General features: G+C 42.7%; 1 protein-coding gene across 2 annotated transcripts; it reads right to left on the minus strand.

The window, feature by feature from the left end:
- Nucleotides 1-1,266: 1,266 nt before the first annotated feature.
- Nucleotides 1,267-20,263, minus strand: SYT13 (synaptotagmin 13). Of its 2 annotated transcripts, none has more exons than XM_077820199.1 (6): nt 20,034-20,263; nt 12,977-13,199; nt 11,312-11,446; nt 9,066-9,379; nt 2,846-2,975; nt 1,267-1,568 (listed from the first exon to the last, which is right to left on the minus strand). In XM_077820199.1, the coding sequence occupies exons 1-6, from the start codon at nt 20,214-20,216 to the stop codon at nt 1,267-1,269; spliced, it is 1,287 nt and encodes a 428-aa protein (XP_077676325.1). In that variant the 5' UTR covers nt 20,217-20,263. The 2 variants fall into 2 exon arrangements, with proteins under 2 accessions (XP_077676325.1, XP_077676323.1); XM_077820197.1 differs by having other exon boundaries at nt 11,312-11,452.
- Between the last annotated feature and the right edge of the window lie 2,396 nt (nt 20,264-22,659).

Here is a 22,659-nt window from a genome sequence, read left to right on the forward strand (position 1 = left end):
AATATGGAAAACATTGACTGCAAAATGGACACAACTGTTGCAGAGACCACCACCCCAATGGGGGCTTTGGTGATGAAGGTTTGTTGACAGGTCAGAAACCTGGGACTGAGTTATAACCTTCTGGCCCATCTATTTCCATTACTTGGTTTTTTCACAGGAATAGAGACAGATTTTAAGTATATACCAGGGGAAAATGATAGCGTGTGTTAGCATCTCTAATTTGGGGAGGTCAAACTATGCAGAGAGCCCAGTCACTTCCACTAGAGAACTTGGCTACCACATTCTGAGATGGGAGAAGGCCTGAGTTTTGAGCCTGAATTTTACATTCCCGAGAGGAGCTCAGAAATCCTGTGTTTCTGAAAAAAGGTGTACAGGGGCAAAAAACAAACAAAAGGTGGGTTGTGCCTTTTTTTCCATTTTGTATTCATAGAAAAATTCTTCTTGTACGTATTAACCTTAGAAATGTCAATCTGCGCATCCCTGTTTTGCTGCAGTCTCTGTAGTAGAGCTAGACACAGACAGGGAGATCTCTCTCTGCCATTAATTGAAGGGCTAGAGGTGTTAACTCTTTAACAAAGAGTTTTTCTTCCAAATTGTTTGTCAAGTGTTTGATTTTAAAAATGTTAATAAAAAGACAAAGTGGTTTGAACACTGTGAATAAAACTCACTTTCCCTCTTATTTAATCAGGTTTCCCTTCTGTGGTATGCTGTATACCTGCTAGCTCTCCAGTCATCTATAGAGTCTTCAAGGGAAAGCAGGGTAGATAAGACCTGAACATATAAAATAAAAAACAAGCAGAAAACTAAATAAATAAATAAAAACCAGGCCTTCTTTCTTCATCATAAAGCAGTAAATAAGAACACAAGCCCATTTCCCCCCCCTTTCAGCTCACCTTTAACTATAACACATACAAAAGCCTATCTGACAGTCCCCATTTATTTTCACCAGCAGCTTTTCAGTGTCAGAATCTCGTCCTTGTAGAAGTTAGAGGTCTGTTGGGGTCATGCATTCCATCCCTAGGAGAGAGTTCAGGACTCTTCCCTACAATGTACGCTTCAGGACTGTGCCTGGTCTAGCTTGAGAGAGTCCTTGTGGCAGGAAACCCGAAAAAGGCAGTGTCCATAACAGAATGCTGTGATTGGTCATTTTGTGGATGGGTGTGGTTCACAGTACTGCAAGATGAAATATAACTTGGCTTACTCCTCCTGACTCAGAGACCTCCCAGTATGAAAGGCAGTTGGCTGGTCATGACAGAGATTGCCTGGCTACATATGAAGTTGGTGCCACATGGCTATCTGCCTCCTGGGGTTCCTCAGCATCTCCTCCCAGTGGTTCCTCTCTGTGCCTGTGGCATGCAGACCCAGGCTGCACTTGCCCAGTGATTGGCTCTGCCCGAGGCCGTCTTGGCTTAGCATTTCCAGCACCACACTGGAGGTGTGTAGCAGCTCTTGGGGCACTTCAAACATGATCATCTCATTCCAGACTGGGTTGATCTTGTGTTTTGCATGCTTTGTCTGCTTCTTCAGTTTCAGAGACTGGTGCTTCAGGATCACCTTGACAGATACATCTGCATGGGAAATGAAGGAAAGAAAGACACCACAATGATGAGCACAGGACAGGCAGAGAGCCATTAAAAGAGAATCTGAACTAATGTCTATGGACCAAAGGAAAAGCACATGAGCAACTTCTAATTGTTTTCTCTCTCAAAATTATTTTAGTTATTTTTGCTTTTTAACCCCATTTTATTAAGCCCCAGCTGCACAGGCAGATGTTATAGAATATCAGACACTACAACCTCTTCAGACTGAGATCAGCATCTGGATCTAGAGCACTCCTTTGGAGTTCAGGGAAGTTGGAATCCAAGGCTTTTGTGTACCCTGGGATAGAGCTGAAGGCCCAACATGGAGTTTGGGACACAGATCTGGGATTGGATTCTGAACACCTCCAAAGTTTGGTGTTTCCATCCAGTATTCCATCCACAAAAGCAATGGGTCCCATTTCCCTGCATGGAAAGAACCTGCAAAGGGAAGAGGAAACTGCTGAATTCTAATATGAATTCTTTTGCCAGAGTGGATATGGCTTGTCCCATGTTGGGAGAATCCTATGGATTCCTTCCTCAACCTATAGATCCCATGAGATCACAGGAGGCAAGAAGGATTCACGGTGATGACTTTTGCCTCCCTTCTATCATCTGGCTATACAGGTCTTGCAGGTGCATGCTTCCAAAGACTCTCCCACTCTTCCCATAAGGGGATGTGATGGGAAGTTCTGCAGTGCAGAGGATGAAGCAGTGCAAGTTAACGTAGCCTCAGGGTTGCAGGTTGGAGGGAAGTCTTGGAAGACTATAACTGGCTCCCTTTCCTTACCCTACTCCTTGAAGGCCTTCAGATGGTTCAAGGGCAAGAAAGGATCATTATGCCAAGCAGAACTCCCCCTTTCACAGGAGAGTGTGGCGAAGTGGTCTGAAACTGTTGTGCAGTTCTTTAGCAATATAGTAGCAGGGCTTCTGGCTCTTGCTGAACCCCCTCTGCTCCACCCTCTCCTTGCCTGTCCTGAAACCACACCACAAAATGCAGTCTTTGCCACCATTGGTTTCTATCTGTAATTGGACCATTAATGGTCGTAGAATGATACAGTTACAATGAGTAGGCAGATGAATATATAACTATGTGCTGTGTAACTAGGATATGACTACCTTAATTTATGTGCAGGATTTCTAGATATGGGGATGAGGGGCATTAGATTACATTGTGACTGTATTGACTCACCATAAATCAGGTCACCCTCATTCCATTGTGTCCTATAGAAATTTGCCCAATTCCCCTGTTGCTGTTCCTCACTCACCTTTTCCCAAGAGATCTTTAAGCTGTTTGAAATGGAGATTCTTGGCTTTTATGAGCACCACAAGCAAGCGGTTTGCTGCTGGCAGATAGCTGATGGAGAGGAGTATCTCCCCATAGCCTGCATCCGGCTCCTAGAAGTCAAGAAGAAAAGCATGAAAGAAAGGCAAGTTCAAAATCCACTCTTGTCCATACCATTGAGCAATGTGGGGCCAAAGATCAATGAGAAACTCTCAAATGCAGCAAGTCACGTTGTCTCTGGATCCTAGCCCTATTACACAAGGATCCCCGGTTAGACTAGTTGAGGTCTGATGGAATGAAGCAGAGAGTAGGCTCTTGGACAGAACTCATCTGAAAGGAAGTTCACAGTAGTGCTCTCCTCACTGATTCACCTGACTGTGTGGGTTAACCCTTTCATTGCTGCTGGAAAATAACTGTTTACTATGTCATTCAGTGGGACATTTACTTGAGAGAATGGAGAGTCAGGATGTAACAGATATTGTATGCTGGGCAGTACCAGAAAGATGTAAACAGAGAAATGTAGCTGCATCCCTTAGCCTTTATCCTTTTCTGACAGATTATCTTGCAGCTGCCTCTCCAGCTGATTCATGTTTCTTGCTTTGATTATTTCCTTTGGCCATTTGTTCCTTATATCAGCTACCCTTTATGTGAGAAAATTCCATCTAAACTTAAGTCCTGGCTTTAAATAATCCAGATGTGCTATCCCCAGAGAAAGAGAAGAAAATGCCCATGGGTACCACAACACTAACTTACACTCATACACAGAATGAACCAGAGCTAGTCACTTAAGCTTGGAAGGGTATTTTAAAATATATATATTGTCATAAATATAAAGGGAAGGGTAATCACCTTTAAAATCCCTCCTGGCCAGAGGAAAAATCCTTTCACCTGTAAAGGGTTAAGAAGCTAAAGATAACCTCGCTGGCACCTGACCAAAATGACCAATGAGGAGACAAGATACTTTCAAAAGCTGGGAGGAGGGAGAAAAACAAGGGGTCTGGGTCTGTTTGTGTGATGCTTTTGCCGGGGACAGAACAGGAATGGAGTCTTAGAATTTAATAAGTAATCTAGCTAGATATGCATTAGATTATGATTTCTTTAAATGGCTGAGAAAATTAAGCTGAGCTGAATAGAATGAATATTCCTGTCTGTGTGTTTTTTTTGTAACTTAAGATTTTGCCTAGAGGGATTCTCTATGTTTTGAATCTAATTACCCTGTAAGGTATTTACCATCCTGATTTTTACAGAGGTGATTCTTTTTTACTTCTATTAAAAGTCTTCTTGTAAGAAAACTGAATGCTTTTTCATTGTTCTTAAGATCCAAGGGTTTGGGTCTGTGGTCACCTATGCAAATTGGTGAGGATTTTACCAAACCTTCCCCAGGAAGTGGGGTGCAAGGGTTGGGAGGATTTTGGGGGGAAAGATGTTTCTAAACGACACTTTCCTAATAAAAATAAACCCAGATAAATGTTTGGTGGTGGCAGTGGAAGTCCAAGGGCAAAGGGTAAAATAGTTTGTACCTTGGGGAAATTTTAACCTAAACTGGTAAAAGTAAGTTTAGGAGGTTTTCATGCAGGTCCCCACATCTGTACCCTGGAGTTCAGAGTGGGGAAAGAACCTTGATCTATAAATATGTGTGTGTGTGTGTGTATAAAATCAGTACTTGTGCCATTTGTTTTGCTTTCTTGGCATGTCTACTCCCAAATCTGTGAGCGATTCCCTCTATTTTCCCCAAGCTCTGGTTTCTTTAAGGTAGATGCTCTGAATGATCCAACTTTCACTTTACAAGGCCACCATTCTTCTCTGTATTTATTTTCTGCCATTAGTGATTGGCTTCTTAGCCTTCTGGCCTTCCTCTCTCTTTCCCTCCCTCTCCCGCCCTCCATGTATACCTGTAGGCAGAACAAGAAGAAAATAATCATGCTGACAACTGATCTTTCCTTTGAAAATGACATCATTTAGTGGTGGGGAGTCAGAGGAGTGAAAGAGAGAGAATGTGTGTGTGCACAGAGATATGAAAGGGGAAAGCAAAGGGGTAGTAATTATTCACTCAAGTAGTACCAGCTTGTGACAGAAACCTCATTTTAATGTGCGGTTAATGGTCCAGAAAGGTCCTTGAAAGCCACTGTTCAATTGAGTGAATTCCCTTTGGACTTCCCAACAAAGACTAGAATCTTTAGGAGAGAGTTCCCTTATCCAGGACTTTTTTGTCCCTTCCTCTCTCAGTTCTAAGTAGGCTATAAATATTTCAGATTAAGTTTTCTGCTTGCTGGCTGCGGTGGATGTGAACAGACATTCATTAACAACAGATTTACTCTCTAGAAAATGTTGCTGTCATAACTATCTGATTGGAATGACTCATACACAAACCAGCCAAGAAGTCATTTCCAGAGAAACTCCAAACTCAGATTAAGCAAAGTCCTCAGAAGAGCCAATGTAAACCTTTTTCCATGAACTCAGTTAACATGTGCAGGCAGCACTGAATATCTTGTACCCATACACCTTTTGAAAAAAGTGTCCTAAATCTAAATGAATCTAAAGAGAGGCAGTAGCCATGGATTCTAATCAGATTCTTGATGATGGCTATGTCTTCACTGAAAATATTATGTATTTACACATGAAGATACCTCTCTCAATGTAAAATCCCACTGGCGATAAGGCACAGGTGTCTCTCACCTTAGCGTAACTAGTTGAGGTACCTGCACTAGCTAAATCTAGGAAAAAACTGCTCTGACTTGTCTTCACTAGGATTTCACATCAAGAGAGCTATCTATCTCAATGTAAACACACAGGTACACACACATTTTTCCTCCAGTAAAGACATAGCCAATGACTTGCTCTGCAGCATTGGGGACTGACTATTTGGCCATCCAAGTATTTTATACAAAATAGAACAATTTTGACAGAAGAGATTGAGAAAGCCCTATCCCAAAATACCCTACACCACTGCAATTAGGACACTCTCCTAAAATGTGGGAGACCCAATTTAAAAACCCTGCTCCTGTGACACCCCCCCCCCCGGCAGTTTTGTGAATCTAGTTCTTCATTTCTTTGCTTTGTATGTTATAAACTACCTGGAAATTAAATGAAACAGTTTGTGTCAGGTTGAATGAAATGTTTTGTTCAACTGGAAATGAAATTTTGGTTGACTTTTTTGATTCATCAAAATTTTTCTGAATTTTGGGATTTAGTTCAGGTAGAACCAATTTTTTTTATTCAGTTTTTCAAAACTGACAGTGAACTAAAAAAATCACTTATTTGCCGGACTCTAATTACCCGCACCATGAGATTTAATCAGTTAATAATGTTCGTGAAGCACTTTGAGATCTTGAGATGGAAGGTGCTATGGAAGCATAGAGTATTAAACCAGTGGGAAGAGAGGAGGACACGATTAGTGGTACCAGCCTAACACCTGCAGCTTTCGTAATGTGGTGAACATTGCTCTGAGCCAGCAGCAGCACTCCACACATTTCCGAAGAGCAACGACATCACCCAGCCAGTTGTGAGCTCCCCTCTCCGTTCTTATATCTGTGTAGGAGCATTCCAGAGAGAGTGGGTTTGACATTTTTGCAGCTCATAGCTTTTCAAGGAAATATCAAACTTTAAACAAATCCCAGCAACATTGTTCCTGGATGTACGCTGACAAAAATAGCTCCTATTGCTCTCTGATCCTCCCTCTCTTGCTCCCTCATTCCCTCCTGTCCTGGCTCTCAATTAATGATTCATGACTTGTATTTAAGCTGGCTGTGTAATGATTGGTTCACTGAGGTCCCTGATGATGCAAATAGAGCTTTCACTGCATATCTTTCAGCACAAACTGGGGCACTGTTAATGTTAACCTACTCCTCACGGGTTAGAAAAGGAATCAGTCTTGCCTTATCAAGTGAGTGGCTGTAAAGATCGACCATGGCAGAGGGGACAATACGTCTAGGGCCCTGTCATCTTGAAGATGTATTGGTGTCTCCTAATCCTATATACAGAGAGCTTCTTGGCACCTTTTGTATAACAGCTATGGAGCAGATTTTGGCCTTGTCTCCACGGAAAAGTTTTTTCAGTATAGCCTTTGAATTTAGACCAATACAGTTATACTGATCTAATCCCCTGTGTAAACACTTTTATTCCAGGAGAAGTGTGGCTTGGCGGTGAGGGTGGGGTCTCATGTCCCTGGGGGAGGGGTAAAGTTAAACCGAAAAAAGTCATTCTTAAACTGGAACAAGTGTGTCCACATTGTGTGTGGGGTGGGGGAGGGAGGGTGGGGGTTTATACCAGTGTAATTGGTGAAACTTTCCTCTGTAGCCAAGGCCAAAAACACCATCTGCTAAACTGATCCATGGCATCCATCTATTCCTACCATCCATCTGTCTATCTCAGGGTTTTCTATAGTGCTCATCACTGTAGTATGTGAGTACTGTCCAGGTAAATTAGCATTGTGGGAAACTGGTGATGCAGATTCCAAGTTCTATGATTCAAGTAAAATCACTGTGTAGTCCTCAGGAATTACAAGGCCAGGTGCCACAAGTACTCCTTTTCTCTTAACGCCAGATTACTTATTTCAGGGTTCAGCAACACAGTCAGGAATGCTTGTCCCTTGCTGTGTTGTTTGCTCTGTCCAGAACACTGGTTCTGACTACCTGGGTACTATCTCAGTCCTGTCTCTATTTGATCCTAGTGAATCTAAAAACTCACAAGTGCTCAAAATTCATGTGGTACTCACAAAAACCCAAGAAATAATAGCACTGCCTAGATTAATGCAAGGTGGAGGCAGATGTTGTTTCCAACATGCAGCTTCACTGATGCATTTCAATCCTAATTTGCAGCATTCTCTGTATTCCACTGCTTGCCGCACCTTCCCCACAGCTCTGCAATGCATCTCCATCCTGAGGTTTTAGTTGGGAGCAGTCGGTGATGGCTAGTGGTGTTCTGTTACTTTCTTTACCCAGAAGTCACATACTATAGAACAGGCCCAACGAAGAAAGTAACAGAACACCACTAGCCATCACCTACAGCCGTCAACTAAAACCTCTCCAGCGCATCATCAAGGATCTACAACTTATCCTGAAAGACGATCCCTCACTCTCACAGACCTTGGGAGACAGGCCAATCCTCGCTTACAGACAGCCCCCCAACCTGAAGCAAATACTCACCAGCAACTACACACCACACAACAAAAACACTAACCCACAAAAACACTAACTAACAAGCCCTGCAACAAACCCCGTTGCCAACTCTGTCCGCATATCTATTCAAGGGACACTATCATAGGACCCAACCACGTCAGCCACACCATCAAGTCTCATTCACCTGCACATCTACCAATGTGATATATGCCATTATGTGCTAGGAATGCCCCTCAGCCATGTACATTGGCCAAATCAGACAATGTCTACACAAAAGAATAAATGGACACAAATCAGACATCAGGAATTGTAACATTCAAAAACCAGTAGGAGAGCACTTCAATCTCCCTGGATACTCAATAACAGACTTAAAAGTCACCATTCTTCAACAAAAAAAAACTTCAAAAACAGACTTCTATGAGAAACTGCAAAACTGGATTTAATTTGCAAACTTGACACCATCAAATTAGGCCTGAATAAAGACTGGGAGTGGCTGGGTCACTACAAAACATAATTTTCCCTCTGATACTCACACCTTCTAGTCAACTGTTGGGAATGGGTCACATCCATCCTAATTGAATTGGCCTCATTAGCACTGACCCCCACTTGGTAAGGCAACTCCCATCTTTTCATGTGCTGTATATTTATACCTGCTTACTGTATTTTCTACTCCATGCATCTGATGAAGTGGGTTATAGCCCATGAAAGCTTATGCCCAAATAAATGTGTTAGTCTCTACGGTGCCAGAAGGACTCCTCGTTGTTTTTACTGTAGTTCAGTGATTGATTATCATGTAACACAAGGAGAAAGAAGGGATGTGTAGGTGCTGGGACCTATAAGGTTAGGAGCTGAGTTGGAGCACTTTGATTACTTGCTGAAATGGTCAGATATTGAGTTGTGCTGCTGATCTTTTGAAGTCATTGGAGTTGTGGAGGCTCATCACAACTCAGAATCTGGCCCAGTGTAAATGCAGACCTGGTTATTACATGCCCATTGAAATACAGTCATATTGAAATAAGCGTCTCTAACTTTGGAAACTAACTCTCGTTATATTGCCTGAGCTACTGATAAGTATTGATGTGATACCTTCTCAGGGGTCTTCAGTTTCTCCCACTGGGCCATTCTGAAGGGTTCCCCCACATTAGCCAGGCTCAGTTTAATTTCCCCAACAATGCTGTGCCTAGAGAACCTGTCGCAGTTCCTCAAGGTGAGAGTCAGCATCCCTTCTAGCACCTCCTCCTCAGCTAACGGGAACAGCAGAGCTTCCTCCCAGATGATGTGGTGCACTTTCTTCTTCAGCACTGTCTGGGCCCCTGTGGTGCCAGACTTGCTCACCAAGGTGCCCAGGATGTAGCAGTCACAGCCAGCATCCTGGTCCCCTATCATGCTTCCATGCATAGCTGGAGGACAAGGAGAGGGAAGCTTGTATTAAAAGAAACATCCTACTACAGGGCTAGGTATGCAAGGGCAGAAGGCTGTGGGGCCTTTGCCTGTCTCACTATAGTCATAAAATAACATGAGCTGAACAGACATCCAAGATGTTGCTAAAACCTGCTGTTCCTTCTAACTAGCACTGGAGAGACCAAAGTCCAGGGCCCAATGTTATTTATTTTTCCTTCAGCATGTCCAAGAATCTTATTGTCCTTGTCCTTCAGCAAAAGCACAAGGATATTGTTATTGTCTGGGAGATTTTGCATCCCACTCAAGAAAATGTGCATCGCTCAAGGGCACCGAACCAGTAGCCTGAGAAGACACACGAGATATTTGGGGTGGGGGGAGGGGAGGGGGAGAGAGGATTTTAATTTATCTTCACACTGGATCAGAAAGAGAGCCTCATATAAAATGCATTAAAGGCTCTTGGTCAGTCACAGAAGCTAGAGGTGTACAAGGCTGCTTAGCACGTCTAGTCCATCCCCTAGGGACCAGTGCGGTATGTCTCTAAAGTTCATTCCCAAGTGTTTTGTCCAGTCTTTTTGAAACGGCTTCTTTGGGAGACCATTCCACAGTCTAATTGTTCTCAGTGTTAGGATTTTCCTCCTGATATTCAGCCCCAGATTTTCCTGTTCTTTATTTCATCTTGAGGCTGAAAGTTCTCAAATGAAAAACGTACATAAAATATCATTTCACATTCCATGAACAGTGACAAATGAATCTATCAGCCCTCCAGGCCAAGGGCTGCAGCAACGTCTCTACTCCTCAGCAGGGTAATGTAGCAACAAGTCCTCTTTGTGACTGCAAAAGTCAGTGTGCATGACTGTCCGTGGAAAGATGCCCTGCTACCCACTGGCTCAGCAGCTGAGAGCAGTCAAGTCCTTGACACCCAAGAGACTCCTCTGTCTCCTTAAGAGAGTAGAGCTCCTACTGAGCTGACAGGGAGAGCACAACATGCCTATGAGAGCTCACTGAACATGCATGACAACCTCAGAAAGAAACTCAAGGCTGTGGGCTTGTTGCTGGCAGCTTGCCCAGCATGATGGCTGCAATTTAACACCCCTTCAGTCCTTGCTTAGGAAGGTGATAGCTGGGCTGGTTTTTGGGGGGACTCATACTATCTGTGAATTACTCACTCAGCTCTGCTTTACACACCCCAGGAGGACTGTGACTAGCAAGCAGAGGGTTAACAGGGTTCTATCTCTGAGTAGTAGTGCAGCTCCCCCAACTGCCTGTCCTTAGTGAGATTGCCAGAGAGCCTGGTCATATGGCTAGGCTCAGCTGGCGGGAGTTACCTTATCCACAGGGTATATAAGAGGAATGTGATTTAAACATCTCTTCCTCCAATTTGGCTTGAGTAAGAGGGTTGTTATATGTAGCGTTAGACCTTCCTTTTGCTAGTCGAGCTGTGTGAAGCTCTATAGATTTTCCTGTCACTTACGTGAATCATAAATCCATGAACTGGTTTGTCCTTCATCTGGATTTGCTTTACAGGACCAGACAGAAGGGCTAAACAAAAAAATGTTTGACTAGAGGGGTGGGAGGAATTTGGGGGTATTGAGCCTGTCACCTCATTGGGAGCATCTCCTTAAAACAACAGTAAGACAGAAGGATCCTTACCTGCGCACCTCGAACATGGGTGGAATAGGACAAACTCCTGATTCCCTCATACTGCCTTTGAACACACAAGCTGTTGCTAAACCATGGTGCATTCTTTTCAAGCAGTGAAATCTCTTGGCAATTCTAGTTTGAAAGCCTCATAGCCAATAAAGTGTCCCTCAGTTCTGTGGGGACATGTTGATTATTATGTAGGAGGTGAAATACTTTGAGTCAGAAAGTATCTTGTATCTCTCAAATAAAGGCTTGTTTATATAAAATAGACAGAATGGGGAGCCACTTACCTTCAAGAAAGGCCACACACAGCTCAGCTTTCTGTCCATCATATCCAAGGGAATAGTGGAGTTCAGGGACCTGGTTACAGCTGGCTGCTTTCTCAGGGTTCAGGTGCTCAGTGACACACACATCCTGTACTGCACCTGGGACTGAAGTAACCCAGTTAGCAAGGCTTCATTCCTCATCAAGCCAAATTCACCACCTGGCTTCACTGACTGTTCTGTAGTACTGCCCTCCCCCTCTCACTTTCCACCTCCTTCCAGATGTGGACAAGCTTCACTTTCTGTGTGCTACCTGGGCTTTAGCCATACCTCTCACTCCATTACCAACCCATGGTAACGACACAGGTGCTTGCTCTTGGATTTCTTTTTCACATATTCCCTGAATTAAACTGTAAGATTTTTGGGGTAAGGACTTCACAGCTGAGTCTGATCCCACTTACAACGCTAACAAATTTTACTAAAGCTATTGGAATGAATTCAATCCTTTTTAGGGGATCCTCTTTTCCACACTGATGACCACTGTTACCTTAATTCCCACAGAGCCTGGCTAGGTTGAAAGTGGTGAGGCTGGAAGGTTGTGAGGCTGTTTGGATTGGAGTATATATTATGTTAATTACCTCAAGTAAAGCAACAGGCAGCACTAAAAAGGAAGCCACGGTATTTTATTGTCAGATACTGGTGCATGCAGTATCAGTTTGGATCAGGTGCTGGAAGGCAGCAATGGTAGGAGGCTGGGACTTATTCCCCAAGCAAATGCCAATCAGAGTCAAAATCAGTGTGACATGGTATACAGAGGAGAAAGCAAACAGTTCTTGTTTTATTTTAATAACACTTGACCTATGGAATTAAGCACAGCAGGAAGCCAGAGCACTTGTGGAGCTGGTAGTGCACAGAAGATAGTGCACTGATACACACACCTCAAGCTCTGGTGCCAACCTATGTGCAGCCGTCTTGCTTTAGCAGCCCAGTCCTATTGCCTTCCTTCTGACGCTGTAGGCTGATGCTTAAATGCTCACCTCCCCTTCTTTCCCAGTGTGGAGGGGTTGGGAGAGTGGCCCTCTGCCCAGAAAGAGACAGAGAAACTGTCAAGTACAGCCAAGTGATTTTTCAAGTTAAAAATAAATCTTTATATAAACCATGCATGGAGTTCATTGTGCCCACTGGAAAATCCCCAGGAAGACTGTATTAATGTTATAGCCACCAGGATCAATTGTGCTATTAAAAAGGCAGCTCAGGAGGTAAAATCAATATGGGCACAGAACCATCACAAGCATGAAATGCTGCCAGATGCAAACAGTTAGAATTAGACTCTCTAAGGTCAGAGGACTCTAGACTTAAAACTATTCAGGGCACTGATGTGTGCCCCTGCTTCACTAATGGAACCCGTTGATGGACTCCATCTCTACTTTATCTTAACCAACCACATTTAAAATGATGGTGGACAGAGCAAGCCTCAGGTGGTTTGCCAGCTGAGCACATTTGTGCTGGGATCATTGAGAGAGAAGAACTATGGCGCCCCAAATGGTCATTTTTACATCTACCATTCTGATTATAACTGCATTTTAATCCTGTGTACAAGTCCTATGTTGCTTATCAGACAGCTGGGCACTGAAGCAGTGGATCACCAGTCTGAAGAGGAAATGGTTCCACTGGACTTGGAAATGCTCCTACCATTTTGAGGGAGAACAAATAACTCCTCATTGACTTGTATCTTCATTCTGTTCTGATCCTGAACTTCATCTTTTCCTCTAGTTGGCTCTTCAGTTGACTTCAAGGCATAATCCACATAATTAACAATTTCTGGGGCAGTCATGACTGGCTTTGGGCCATAGACGTTGGGAAACATCAGGAGGGTCCGAGGCTGGATGGGTTCAGTAGTCTTCTTAATGCTGAACTGAAATAAAGATCCTGTTCATTATTCTGTATAGACTAGACTAATGCTACCAGCTTGCCCAAGACCAGCTGAACCCAGACCAAGGGAAAAAATGATCCAGCCAGTCATTCCTAATGCCATTGTTATTTGGCTAATTGAACTCACTGCATCTTCTCAGTTTGTGTCCTCTTCAGACTCACCCATCAACACATTTGTTTGCAATAGAAAAGGGAAACTTTCCCATTTGTTGATTTTCCCCTCCCCCTTCACAGTAGCAATACACCCCTACTTTATATGTCTATGCCAATTCCTTACTAAGCTCAGATGTTATGAATGGAGCTGGGTCTGTGCTGTGACTGTATGATCCAAAGAAAGCCAGTCATCAACCAGGCAGACTAGTTTTGGTGCTTGGAGGAGTGCCCACACTACCTCCTTGGGAAAGTGTAGTAAACATTTCCCACGTTTGCCAGCCACAGCCTGACAGTCACACCTCCCCACATGTTTTGGGATGTCCAGTGCCATTGGCAGTGCTGTGTTACTTTTTCTGTCACTGGACTCAGGAAACACAAGGACTGGGATTGTGACTGCCCCTAGAAGTGGGAAGGCTTATTGCACCCTAACAGGCCAGACCTAAGAGTCTAAAACTGTTCTTTCACCAACATGCTCTGCAACTATTGAATCTTATTATCTCTGTGTTCAGGACAGCGATGGAAAAACTTCTTTCTTGTCCCATCTACAGCCAACTACCTAAACGTCTGTTCTCTGCTTCTGAACATTTATTTACCCTCTCTCATCTAAATATTTCCTGTGGTTGGAGTTATCATCTGCTGACTATGTTCTGATGCTTAGTTTGAAGCTCAGAGGCCTCTGAGTGGCTTTATCTCAACTTCAGTAGGAATTTTACAATCAAATTGCTGGCTGTTGTGAAACTAAGTTAATGGAGTTGCAGCTAAATTGAGCCAGGAAAGCGAGTAGCAAAATAACTTCATACAAGCAGCAAAGGAAATATATGTAATGTTTACTAAAAAGAAAATTTCCATGAAACTGCTTAAAGGGTAACAGGCTTAAGAGGAGGTCTGGGGGCAAACCTGGGGAACGGTGATCCAGTGGACTGTCAATAAGTAAATTGCAGTAGCTTTGAAAATACACAGAGTCCATAGTGAGAGGCAGTGTGGTCTAATGGATGGTGCACTGGACTAAGAGTCAGAAAGCCTAGATTTTATTCTAATCTCTGTCACTAACTGACTGTGTAATCTTGGGCAAATAACATTACCTCTTTGAGCTTCTGTTTCCTCTCCCACATGTTGTCCATCTTATCTATTTAGACTGAAAGCTCTTTAGGTCAGGTAATGGTTCTTACTATGCATTTGTCATGTCTAGTACAATGGGGCTGTGATCTTGACTGAGATCTCCAGGTGCTATTGTAATATAAATAACAACAGTTTGGCAGTAAGGATTTTGAACTCGAGATAGGCCTGAGTCACAAAGTTCAGGCCTAGGTTTCAGAACTGTTCAGATTTTGTTTAGCTGATTACACAGAGAGGGACCAGTTGCAAAGTTTGGAGTGGGGTCAGGTCCATCTCAGTTTTAGATCAACAGGCCCTGCCTTTCTCTCAAAGCTTCATGGGAAAATATTAGCAATACTGTCCGCTGTATGATGTTTTTTTTTCATTTCCCTTGGAATCATCAGGCAATTGGCTACTGATTCTGGTTTATAGCTCACCCAGCACCATAGTGTCTGAGCACTTTCCAGGGAACAAACAAGATGACAGCATCAACAAATTAAGGTAAAAGTTCCTTGATTAGATGGACCGACATTTTGGTCTGATAGATCAGAGTTCGTTTTATGATTTCAGTCCCATGCTGATTCACAAGAATCAACACAGAGTACAGAAGGATAGTGCGAAAAGCATAGCAATGAACTCAGAGCTGTGGGATTGTTGCTATAGCTCACCCAACATAGGAACCCTTCATTGAGAAGGAGAGGCCGGTGAAAATTCAGTCAATGGGACATTTAATTCCACCCCCACCTACACTCTAAACATTAATCCCAGCTATGTGTAATTTAAATCACTCTGTGTGAACATATATTTGGATTTGTCCATGGAAAAAACAGAGACTGAGTAGGAGCTACCCCAACTCTAATCAGTTTGCTTTCGTGCTTCTAAAGCATTTAGAAGATCTTGTGTGAAGGGTGCTGGAGAAGTGGAAAAGACTGTTTTATTGTGAGCATGCTGTCATGGAAGGATCTCTTGTCCCATTAACTGCCAAGCTATTTCATTTTACGTTTAGAGTGAGAGAGCGAGAGCAAGACAATATTCTTAATTGTAATTAATGTTTTTCCATTAGTTACTTTGATTCATATTAATAATGAATGTGGATGGTGCCATGGGCGAAGCAGTCTCTTGCGTTAGAGCTTTTTACTCCTAGACCTCATGTCCTTAGGGCATATTCACATTCCTCAAGGAGCAGCTCAATAGTGCAAAAAGAATAATGTAGTTTGGTTTTTAACCACACTCTGCATGTGATGCCCACAGAATCATAGTGACATAGCCATTAGCAATGGAAGAGTCCTATTAGGTCATTGCCTCCATCTCCCCAGGTAGCCAGTACCGGATTGTTCACTATAGTCCACTATCAATGCTCTCTCCACTCTAGTTTATGACCTCTGGTCTATACTCTTAGAGAGAAATTCACCCCTCTGATGAGGGCCAGCCCTGGCTGTAAGTGGGACTTACACAATGAGTAAGCCTCTTTCTGGCAAAAAGGAGGGAGTGGGATTTCACTCTTAGAGATTTAAACATCAGTTCTGAAATACTTAAACTTGAAATAACAGGTTCAAATCCCAGCATGGTCAGGTCAGACTTTCTTCTTTCTAAAGTAAATCAAGTGTGTTCTGTGCAGTTGGCAGGACCCTCTGGGCAATATCTTGGGGAAAAAATGGCCCTGTGTTGCTTTACATAGACATTAAATATCCTATGCCATGGAGCTTGTGACCAACATCGCCTCTTCCTTCACTCTTATACAAAGAGTGCTCTGCAATAGCTATCCACCTGCCTGCTGCCCTCCAGACCAGAGGTGGCTGCATTTCAGTGGTGTATGTCTATACTACATGAAGCAGCTGAGGAACTTTTGAGATGAAAGATGCTATACAAATATGAAGTATGGTTATTACTATCGCTTCCCCTGCTTGCTAAAAGCCCAACACTTAGTCAGGAAATCCATCAGCACACAACAACTAACAGCTTCACTGGGTTTACATAATACGTTCATGTCTGCTCTTCAGAATTAGAGATGAGAGACATATGCAAACCAGTGGGGACCAATTCACCCCCTCCTCCAACTGCATCTGCCTCTGTTTATTGTTCATGCTGCCAGCTCTGCTTCGCAAGTGCTGGCAGCTTATACTCTTACTGAGCATTGCCTGCGGAAAGTCCCTTTTACAAATCAAACTACAGCAGCAGTCTTAAATAAAGTGAAGAGCAAGAGAGCGTAATCCATTCTATGTGAAATAAGACCAAATTAGATAGGACGCTGCTCTTGACCCTTCTGTGTTCCTCCTTGACATTATTAAAACGCTGGCCTAGATTATTTCCCTGGCTTATCTTGTATCTGACTCACAAGCAATGCAAGCTTGTGATTGTTACTGTCTCCCATGCTCTGAGGTTTTTTCAAAGTGACAATATAAAAGCCACCTCATTTTACTTGTTCTGTAGATATATCTTTGTTTGCACAAGACCCAATTCTGTTTATAGGTGCTTTTCAGAACTCTGGGGCTTTTCTATACAGCAGACATAGAGCTTGTCTACCCAGCTCTGGCAAAGTGCACTCGAGAGGTATGATTTGTAGAGTGCTCTAACATGTGGTGCTCTAACTGCCCTATGTGGTACACCATGGGAGGTAACTAGTTCATGCTGATGTATTCCCATTTCAAACAATGTTAAGTCAATGTTAAAGAAAACAACATAACCGTGGATCCAATATAGTCTAGCTTCCTCTCTCTTCCTCAGAATCCCCTGATACTGACAAGCCTCAATAATAAAGCGTTTCGAGCACTGGCTAGGTAGGACATACAGTGTATTAAAGTTGCTTTTTGTTCGTGGATGAAAAAAAAGAAGGATTGTTCATAATAACAGACACAGATGATGTACAGCACTTCACAGACATAAAACTAGATTTGAAATTAATCTTTACAATGAAAATGGAGTACTTTTAAATTGGAGACATTTTAGGGAGTGCATGTTCCTGGCAATAGGTTCCTTTTAATTTGGAAAGAACTAGCAAACATATGGAATATGGGTACTAGGGACATTTTGCACCTTCAGTGACAGAATGCTCTGTTCATCTTTCTGGAATTCTTGCAAAAAAAAATAATAATTAGATACTAACTATAATACCTAACTGATGATGAAAACATTAGTCTCCTCCTAGTGCTCTAGGGTAATAATGTTGTACTAAAAGCTGGGTGAATAATTTAACAAGATATTGGTCACATACTATATTAAAATATTGCAAGCTTTGCTAAATTAGTAAATATTATGAGAGCCTGAACCTATGAGGTTCTGGGGACCCTGAGCACAGTTTGATTTCAGTGGTAGACCAAAATGCACTTCAGTGGTAGATCTGAACGCTTAGCAATTTGCAGGATGGGACCCGAAGGGAGAAGCTGCAGAAATGTATTAACACTTTCCAAAGGCTTTTCTTAAAGTCTTTCTCAAGATGTTATTCAAGAAAGTTGGTTACTCAAAGGGTGAAGTCATATGAAGAATTAAAAATTGGTTTAGAGCTAAAACAATAAAAAGTAGCATTAGAAAAGAAATGGTCTTTGTGTGAAAAAGTGGATAATGGAGTGCTCTGTGGATAGTGTCGTTCAATATATTAACAGTCTGGAAAACAGGTGAAAGTGATGCACAATAAAGGTTTGAAATGAAATTTTTCAAAGCAGCCTTGGGGCATGAGCACCCAATTCCCATTCATTTTTAATTGTATACTTTGAAAATCTCAGCCTTGCTGCATAGTATTGTATCAAAGAGCAAACTGGAAAAATCAGCAGATAATAATCTATTAGGTTAGCCAAAGCTAATGAGAAACCTGAGGAGGACCTAGGAAACTGGGCAACACATTAACAGATAAAATTCAGAATAAATACAGGCAAATCTCCATTGGAAAACACACTCTACCCTACTCACTGAAGGGTTCAGAAATAGCCGTAATGTCTAGGGGAAAAGATCTAAGTTCAGTAAGGGTATCTACTCAATACCCAGTGGCAGTCCAAAAGAATCAATAATATGGATATGTGTACCCCACAAATGTTATCAGCTTTGAGAGACAAGGTGGGTGAGGTAATATATTTTATTGGATTGACTTCCGTTGGTGAAAGAGACAAGCTTTCGAGCTACACAGAGCTCAGGTGACCTGAAGAAGAGCTCTGTGTAGCTTGAAAGCTTGTCTTTTTCACCAATAGAAGTTGGTCCTATAAAAGATATTACCTTACCCACCTTGTGTCTCTAATATCCTGGGACCAACATAGCTATAACACTGCAGATAATCGGCTTTGGCCATCTTGTCTCAAAACAACTGCAGCAGAAATATGGTGAGACTGGGACTATTTACTTGGGAAAGAAAAAAAGAGTCCATTATATAGGGACTGAGTATGCACTAATGAATGGCCCAGAGAAAGCCAATTAGAATTCCTACTGCAGTTTTCAATGAAACAAAAATAATAGAGCAGTCCATGTAATTTAAATGCAACTGAATAAAGACTTTGTTATACAATATATCATCAGCTTTTGGAACTAGCTGATGTAGCATATTATAAAGGCAACTTAAGGTTTAGTAAGAATGAGAAAAAAATCATTCAACCCATATAAATGAGAAAAGTGTCTACAGTAACACGAGCTAGGGTAAAACTTTCAGTGACCATCAGGCTTTATGTTCCAGACCTGAGGTCATAATCAGCCAAGGGAAAAAAGTTTTTAAAAATAATTCTCCTCAAGGTTCAGTATTGAGTATTCCATAATTAGGTGCATCAGGGAAGTGTTACAATTTACTGCTGATGCATCTGGCCACTGACAGGACACAGGAGTAAATGGACCATCAGCCTGTTCCAGTCTGCCAGTCCCTATGCTCCTATTTTGATTGAACCCTTTGAGCAATTAAGTCAGATCACCAGGGATATCTGGCATTTGCAGCACTTCAAAACAGCTGTTATAGTAAGTGAAAAGAAAAAGAAAAAGCAGTAGGCATGGTGAGAAAGTAGACTCTCCACAGTTAAGGTTGTTACTAGATTCATATTATAAACCTTATTTTAACCTCATGTCTTAACTTTCCTAAAACTTCATCTGTTTCACATGTGGAGGAGGATTGTTTTCATAATAAACCAGCTATGTACACAGAAGCCTTTCCACTATACTGCTGTAGCCATAAGTGTCTGTGTGTGCAGAGAGAGAGAGAGAGAGAGATTATAAAAGATTCTGACACTATTGATATTCTGCTCCTACTCTGCACACAACTATGTTCTGACTGCTTCTTAGTAGAGTCCAGGTTTCTGTTCTAGCCAAATGATTTCCCTTGGGATCTAGCCTGACAATTCGAGTGGAATTTCAAATCTTCTTTTTCTGTATTTTTGCCACGAGGAGCTTTCTCTTTGGTAAAAGGACCGCTGAGTTGACTGTTGCTTTGTTCATTTTGCAGGTCGCCTGAGTCTCCCTTCCCCCACTGAAATGTTGCTACATCCTGAATCCTGCAAACAAATAGGATGTGATAAATCACCCACCACAGTCTGGCATGGACTTTGCATTCCTGCCTTCTACACTTACAGAAAAGTGGCAGAGTAAATCAGAGAAGGTAGTTTACCTGCTGGACTGGCTGAAGCGTACTGGGCTTAGCATTTTCACTGTCCATGTCTTGGTCCTTTCCCGAGAGTCCTTTCCTAGGTTGCCTGCATTTGCACAAACAGGTAAGACCGCAGAGGGCAAGGATGCTAGTTGCAGTCCCCAAGGTGGCACCCAGAGCTATAACTGGGACAGACAAAACCATTGTCTCAGGCTGCACAGATGTTACGCAAGAATCATGCGATTCTTCTTCTCAAGCAGTATGTATTTCATTCATTCCCTTTCAGAGTTTAGTCTGGTTTCATTCACTTTGAAGTAAGAAAAAGAGTTTCAATAACAGCAGGGAAAAGAAGTGACTCTGAAGAGAGAAATAAATTATTCCAGGTTTGCTAGGCAATGAGGCAGCCTCTCCAACCTGCTGATGGAGCTTCTGGTTTTATGTTCCTGGCCAGGCAGGGAAAAACAGAAATAGTAGTGGCTGTGGTGCCTGCAATCCCTTTACAGCCGCAAGCAGGCAGTTTTCATTGAAGCTTGTTCTCCAGCTCCACGGGGAAAAGTCTGATGTGCGATAGAGGGAAGACGTCAGCAGAAAGGGGTGGGCCCTGCAAGCTAACCCATAGAGAGAACGTCCAAGTGTTGGATTAGCTCTTTAGCAGGGTTTGGGAGGGCTGAGTTTTTAATTCTCCGGGGGGGGGGGGGGGGGGAGAATTGAGTTAGGGGTTTTTTTACTTAAAGTTAATGTAGTGGTTGATGAAAAGTGCCAACCTGATAGCCCTGGAGACTGGCACAATGAACTCTCTATAATAAGGGCAAAGCTTGTTTGTGTGGGAGACAGAAGTTCTTCTCAGGATCCAGCCTGAGACAGTAGAATGAACTACCCCAGAAACCAAGGGCCACCATAAACCTCAGCACCTTCCTTTCCAAGTGCAAGGCACATTTGTTTCACCTGCCTGCTTTAACATAAACACATCTATTCTATGTGTGTGTGTGTGTCTGTCTGTCTATCTGTAATGTATAAAAATAAACCCTACCAAAACAAGACATTCCAGTGCACACGCTTCTCCCTCTGAGGAGAGAACAAACATGACAGGTGTGTAGTCACATTGCTTAATGCCCTACTGGAAGGATCTCAGGTACTGCAGTGACATGTGTGACACACAAACCTAAACAGAGCAGAGAAGGGCTATGCTTCCTTTTACTGCCCTGCCAGCATTCCTCATCCCTGGAAGGATCCCTTCTTGAGATGATAGGGCAATTAATTTTCAGTGTCCCATTCAATCCTTGCTCTCTCTACTGAGACTGACATAAAGAGGGAAAATTAGTGCCACCTCTAAGGATGTTTTTGGTAATATGGACACCTGTCCCTACAAGGACTGGACCAAGATCAAACTTGGCCCTGTACATATTGATAAAACTTTTAAAAAAAAATGCTGAAACCCCGTCATTCTGTAAAACTGAGAATTTAAATTGATAAAAATAGAAAAAAAAGACTTGAAAATAAACATTGATATCCATCAAAATTACATAAAAATAAAATTCAAATTCAGCCAGGCCTAATTCTAATGGATCCTTGAAGCTTTCCTTTTGATTTCCTCTTTGCACTGCCTCACATTCATATTAAACAGTGTGTGAAGTTTCCTGGGATCCTTACGGCTGCTCCATAAAGACAGGAGCGCAGGAGCAGGGAGGCTGGTACAGGGTAAACAACATTGCCCAGGAGGTTCTGTTTTCTTTTACCTCTTCCAACAGTCCTAAACAAAACTGCAACAGTCAAATCAAAGGCCTTAGTGATTGGGAATCAGTCTTCAAGTCCCAGAGCAGAGAAGTGCTGTGGGTTACCAACAAGGACAGAACTGAATACTAAGGCCATGTGTTTCAGCTGTATGTCTTCACTTTAAATCAAGGCTTTCCAAGCAGCCTCATCTCCAGCTGCCCTGATTGTGAACCCTCTGAAGCCAGTACCATACAATTTTTGGCTGCAGCTGGTTCCCTAGGGGTTGCCAGTGGATGGCAATGTATGGCAGCTTTCTATTGTTACAACTTCTTCCCCTGAGTAGACTTTCCTGCACTACTGAAAACATCTGACAAGGCAGAAGTCAGCACACACCCTGGGCAGTGATTTGTATCTCTTTATCAGACAGCATGAAACAGATGTGGTTTCCTTAAAAAAATCAGATTAACACTGCGAATCTCACCAGAGAGAAGAAATTCTATAAATGACACTCCACAGTTATACACAATAGGGGTCAACTCTCTGTACTGGAAGCTAATGGAGATTGTCACAGGGTCACTGGCCCCTTTAAATGAAGCAGGTCCAGCTCCCCTATGCCAGTACAGGTGTCCCCAGTTTGGCCAGTTAAGTGGGTGGGGTAGCACTTAGGATTATATGGGATCAAGGAGAATCAGAGAAGGAGGAGGCTGTTCCTGAAGGAAGCTGTGTGAGGTTTGTGAAGAAGGCTGAGGAGAGTTGAAGATAGCAAAGGGAGTTGCTTGCTGATTTACAAGTTTGTGAGCCAGAACTGAGGGCTGAAGGGAGGGTAGTAGTGGAGGGGCTTAACTCCTGATGTTTCCATTCTGGAGGGCTGAGGGCCAGGGGAACAGTGGAAGGGTCTAGCTGTTGACCTATCTGAGAGAAGAAGTTAATGTAT

The sequence above is a fragment of the Eretmochelys imbricata genome, chromosome 6 (genome assembly GCF_965152235.1).
Source record: "Eretmochelys imbricata isolate rEreImb1 chromosome 6, rEreImb1.hap1, whole genome shotgun sequence".
Classification (NCBI taxonomy): Eukaryota; Metazoa; Chordata; order Testudines; family Cheloniidae; genus Eretmochelys; species Eretmochelys imbricata.

What these genes read in the sequence shown, in the direction of transcription:
- SYT13 (XM_077820197.1), bottom strand. Translation starts at nt 20,216, where the DNA reads ATGGTTTTGTCTGTCCCAGTTATAGCTCTGGGTGCCACCTTGGGGACT. An exon ending in CGCTTCAGCCAGTCCAGCAG is followed by an intron (nt 13,200 to 20,033) that starts GTAAACTACCTT and finishes TCTTTATTTCAG; the next exon opens with TTCAGCATTAAGAAGACTAC. An exon ending in ATTTGTTCTCCCTCAAAATG is followed by an intron (nt 11,453 to 12,976) that starts GTAGGAGCATTT and finishes GGGTTACTTCAG; the next exon opens with TCCCAGGTGCAGTACAGGAT.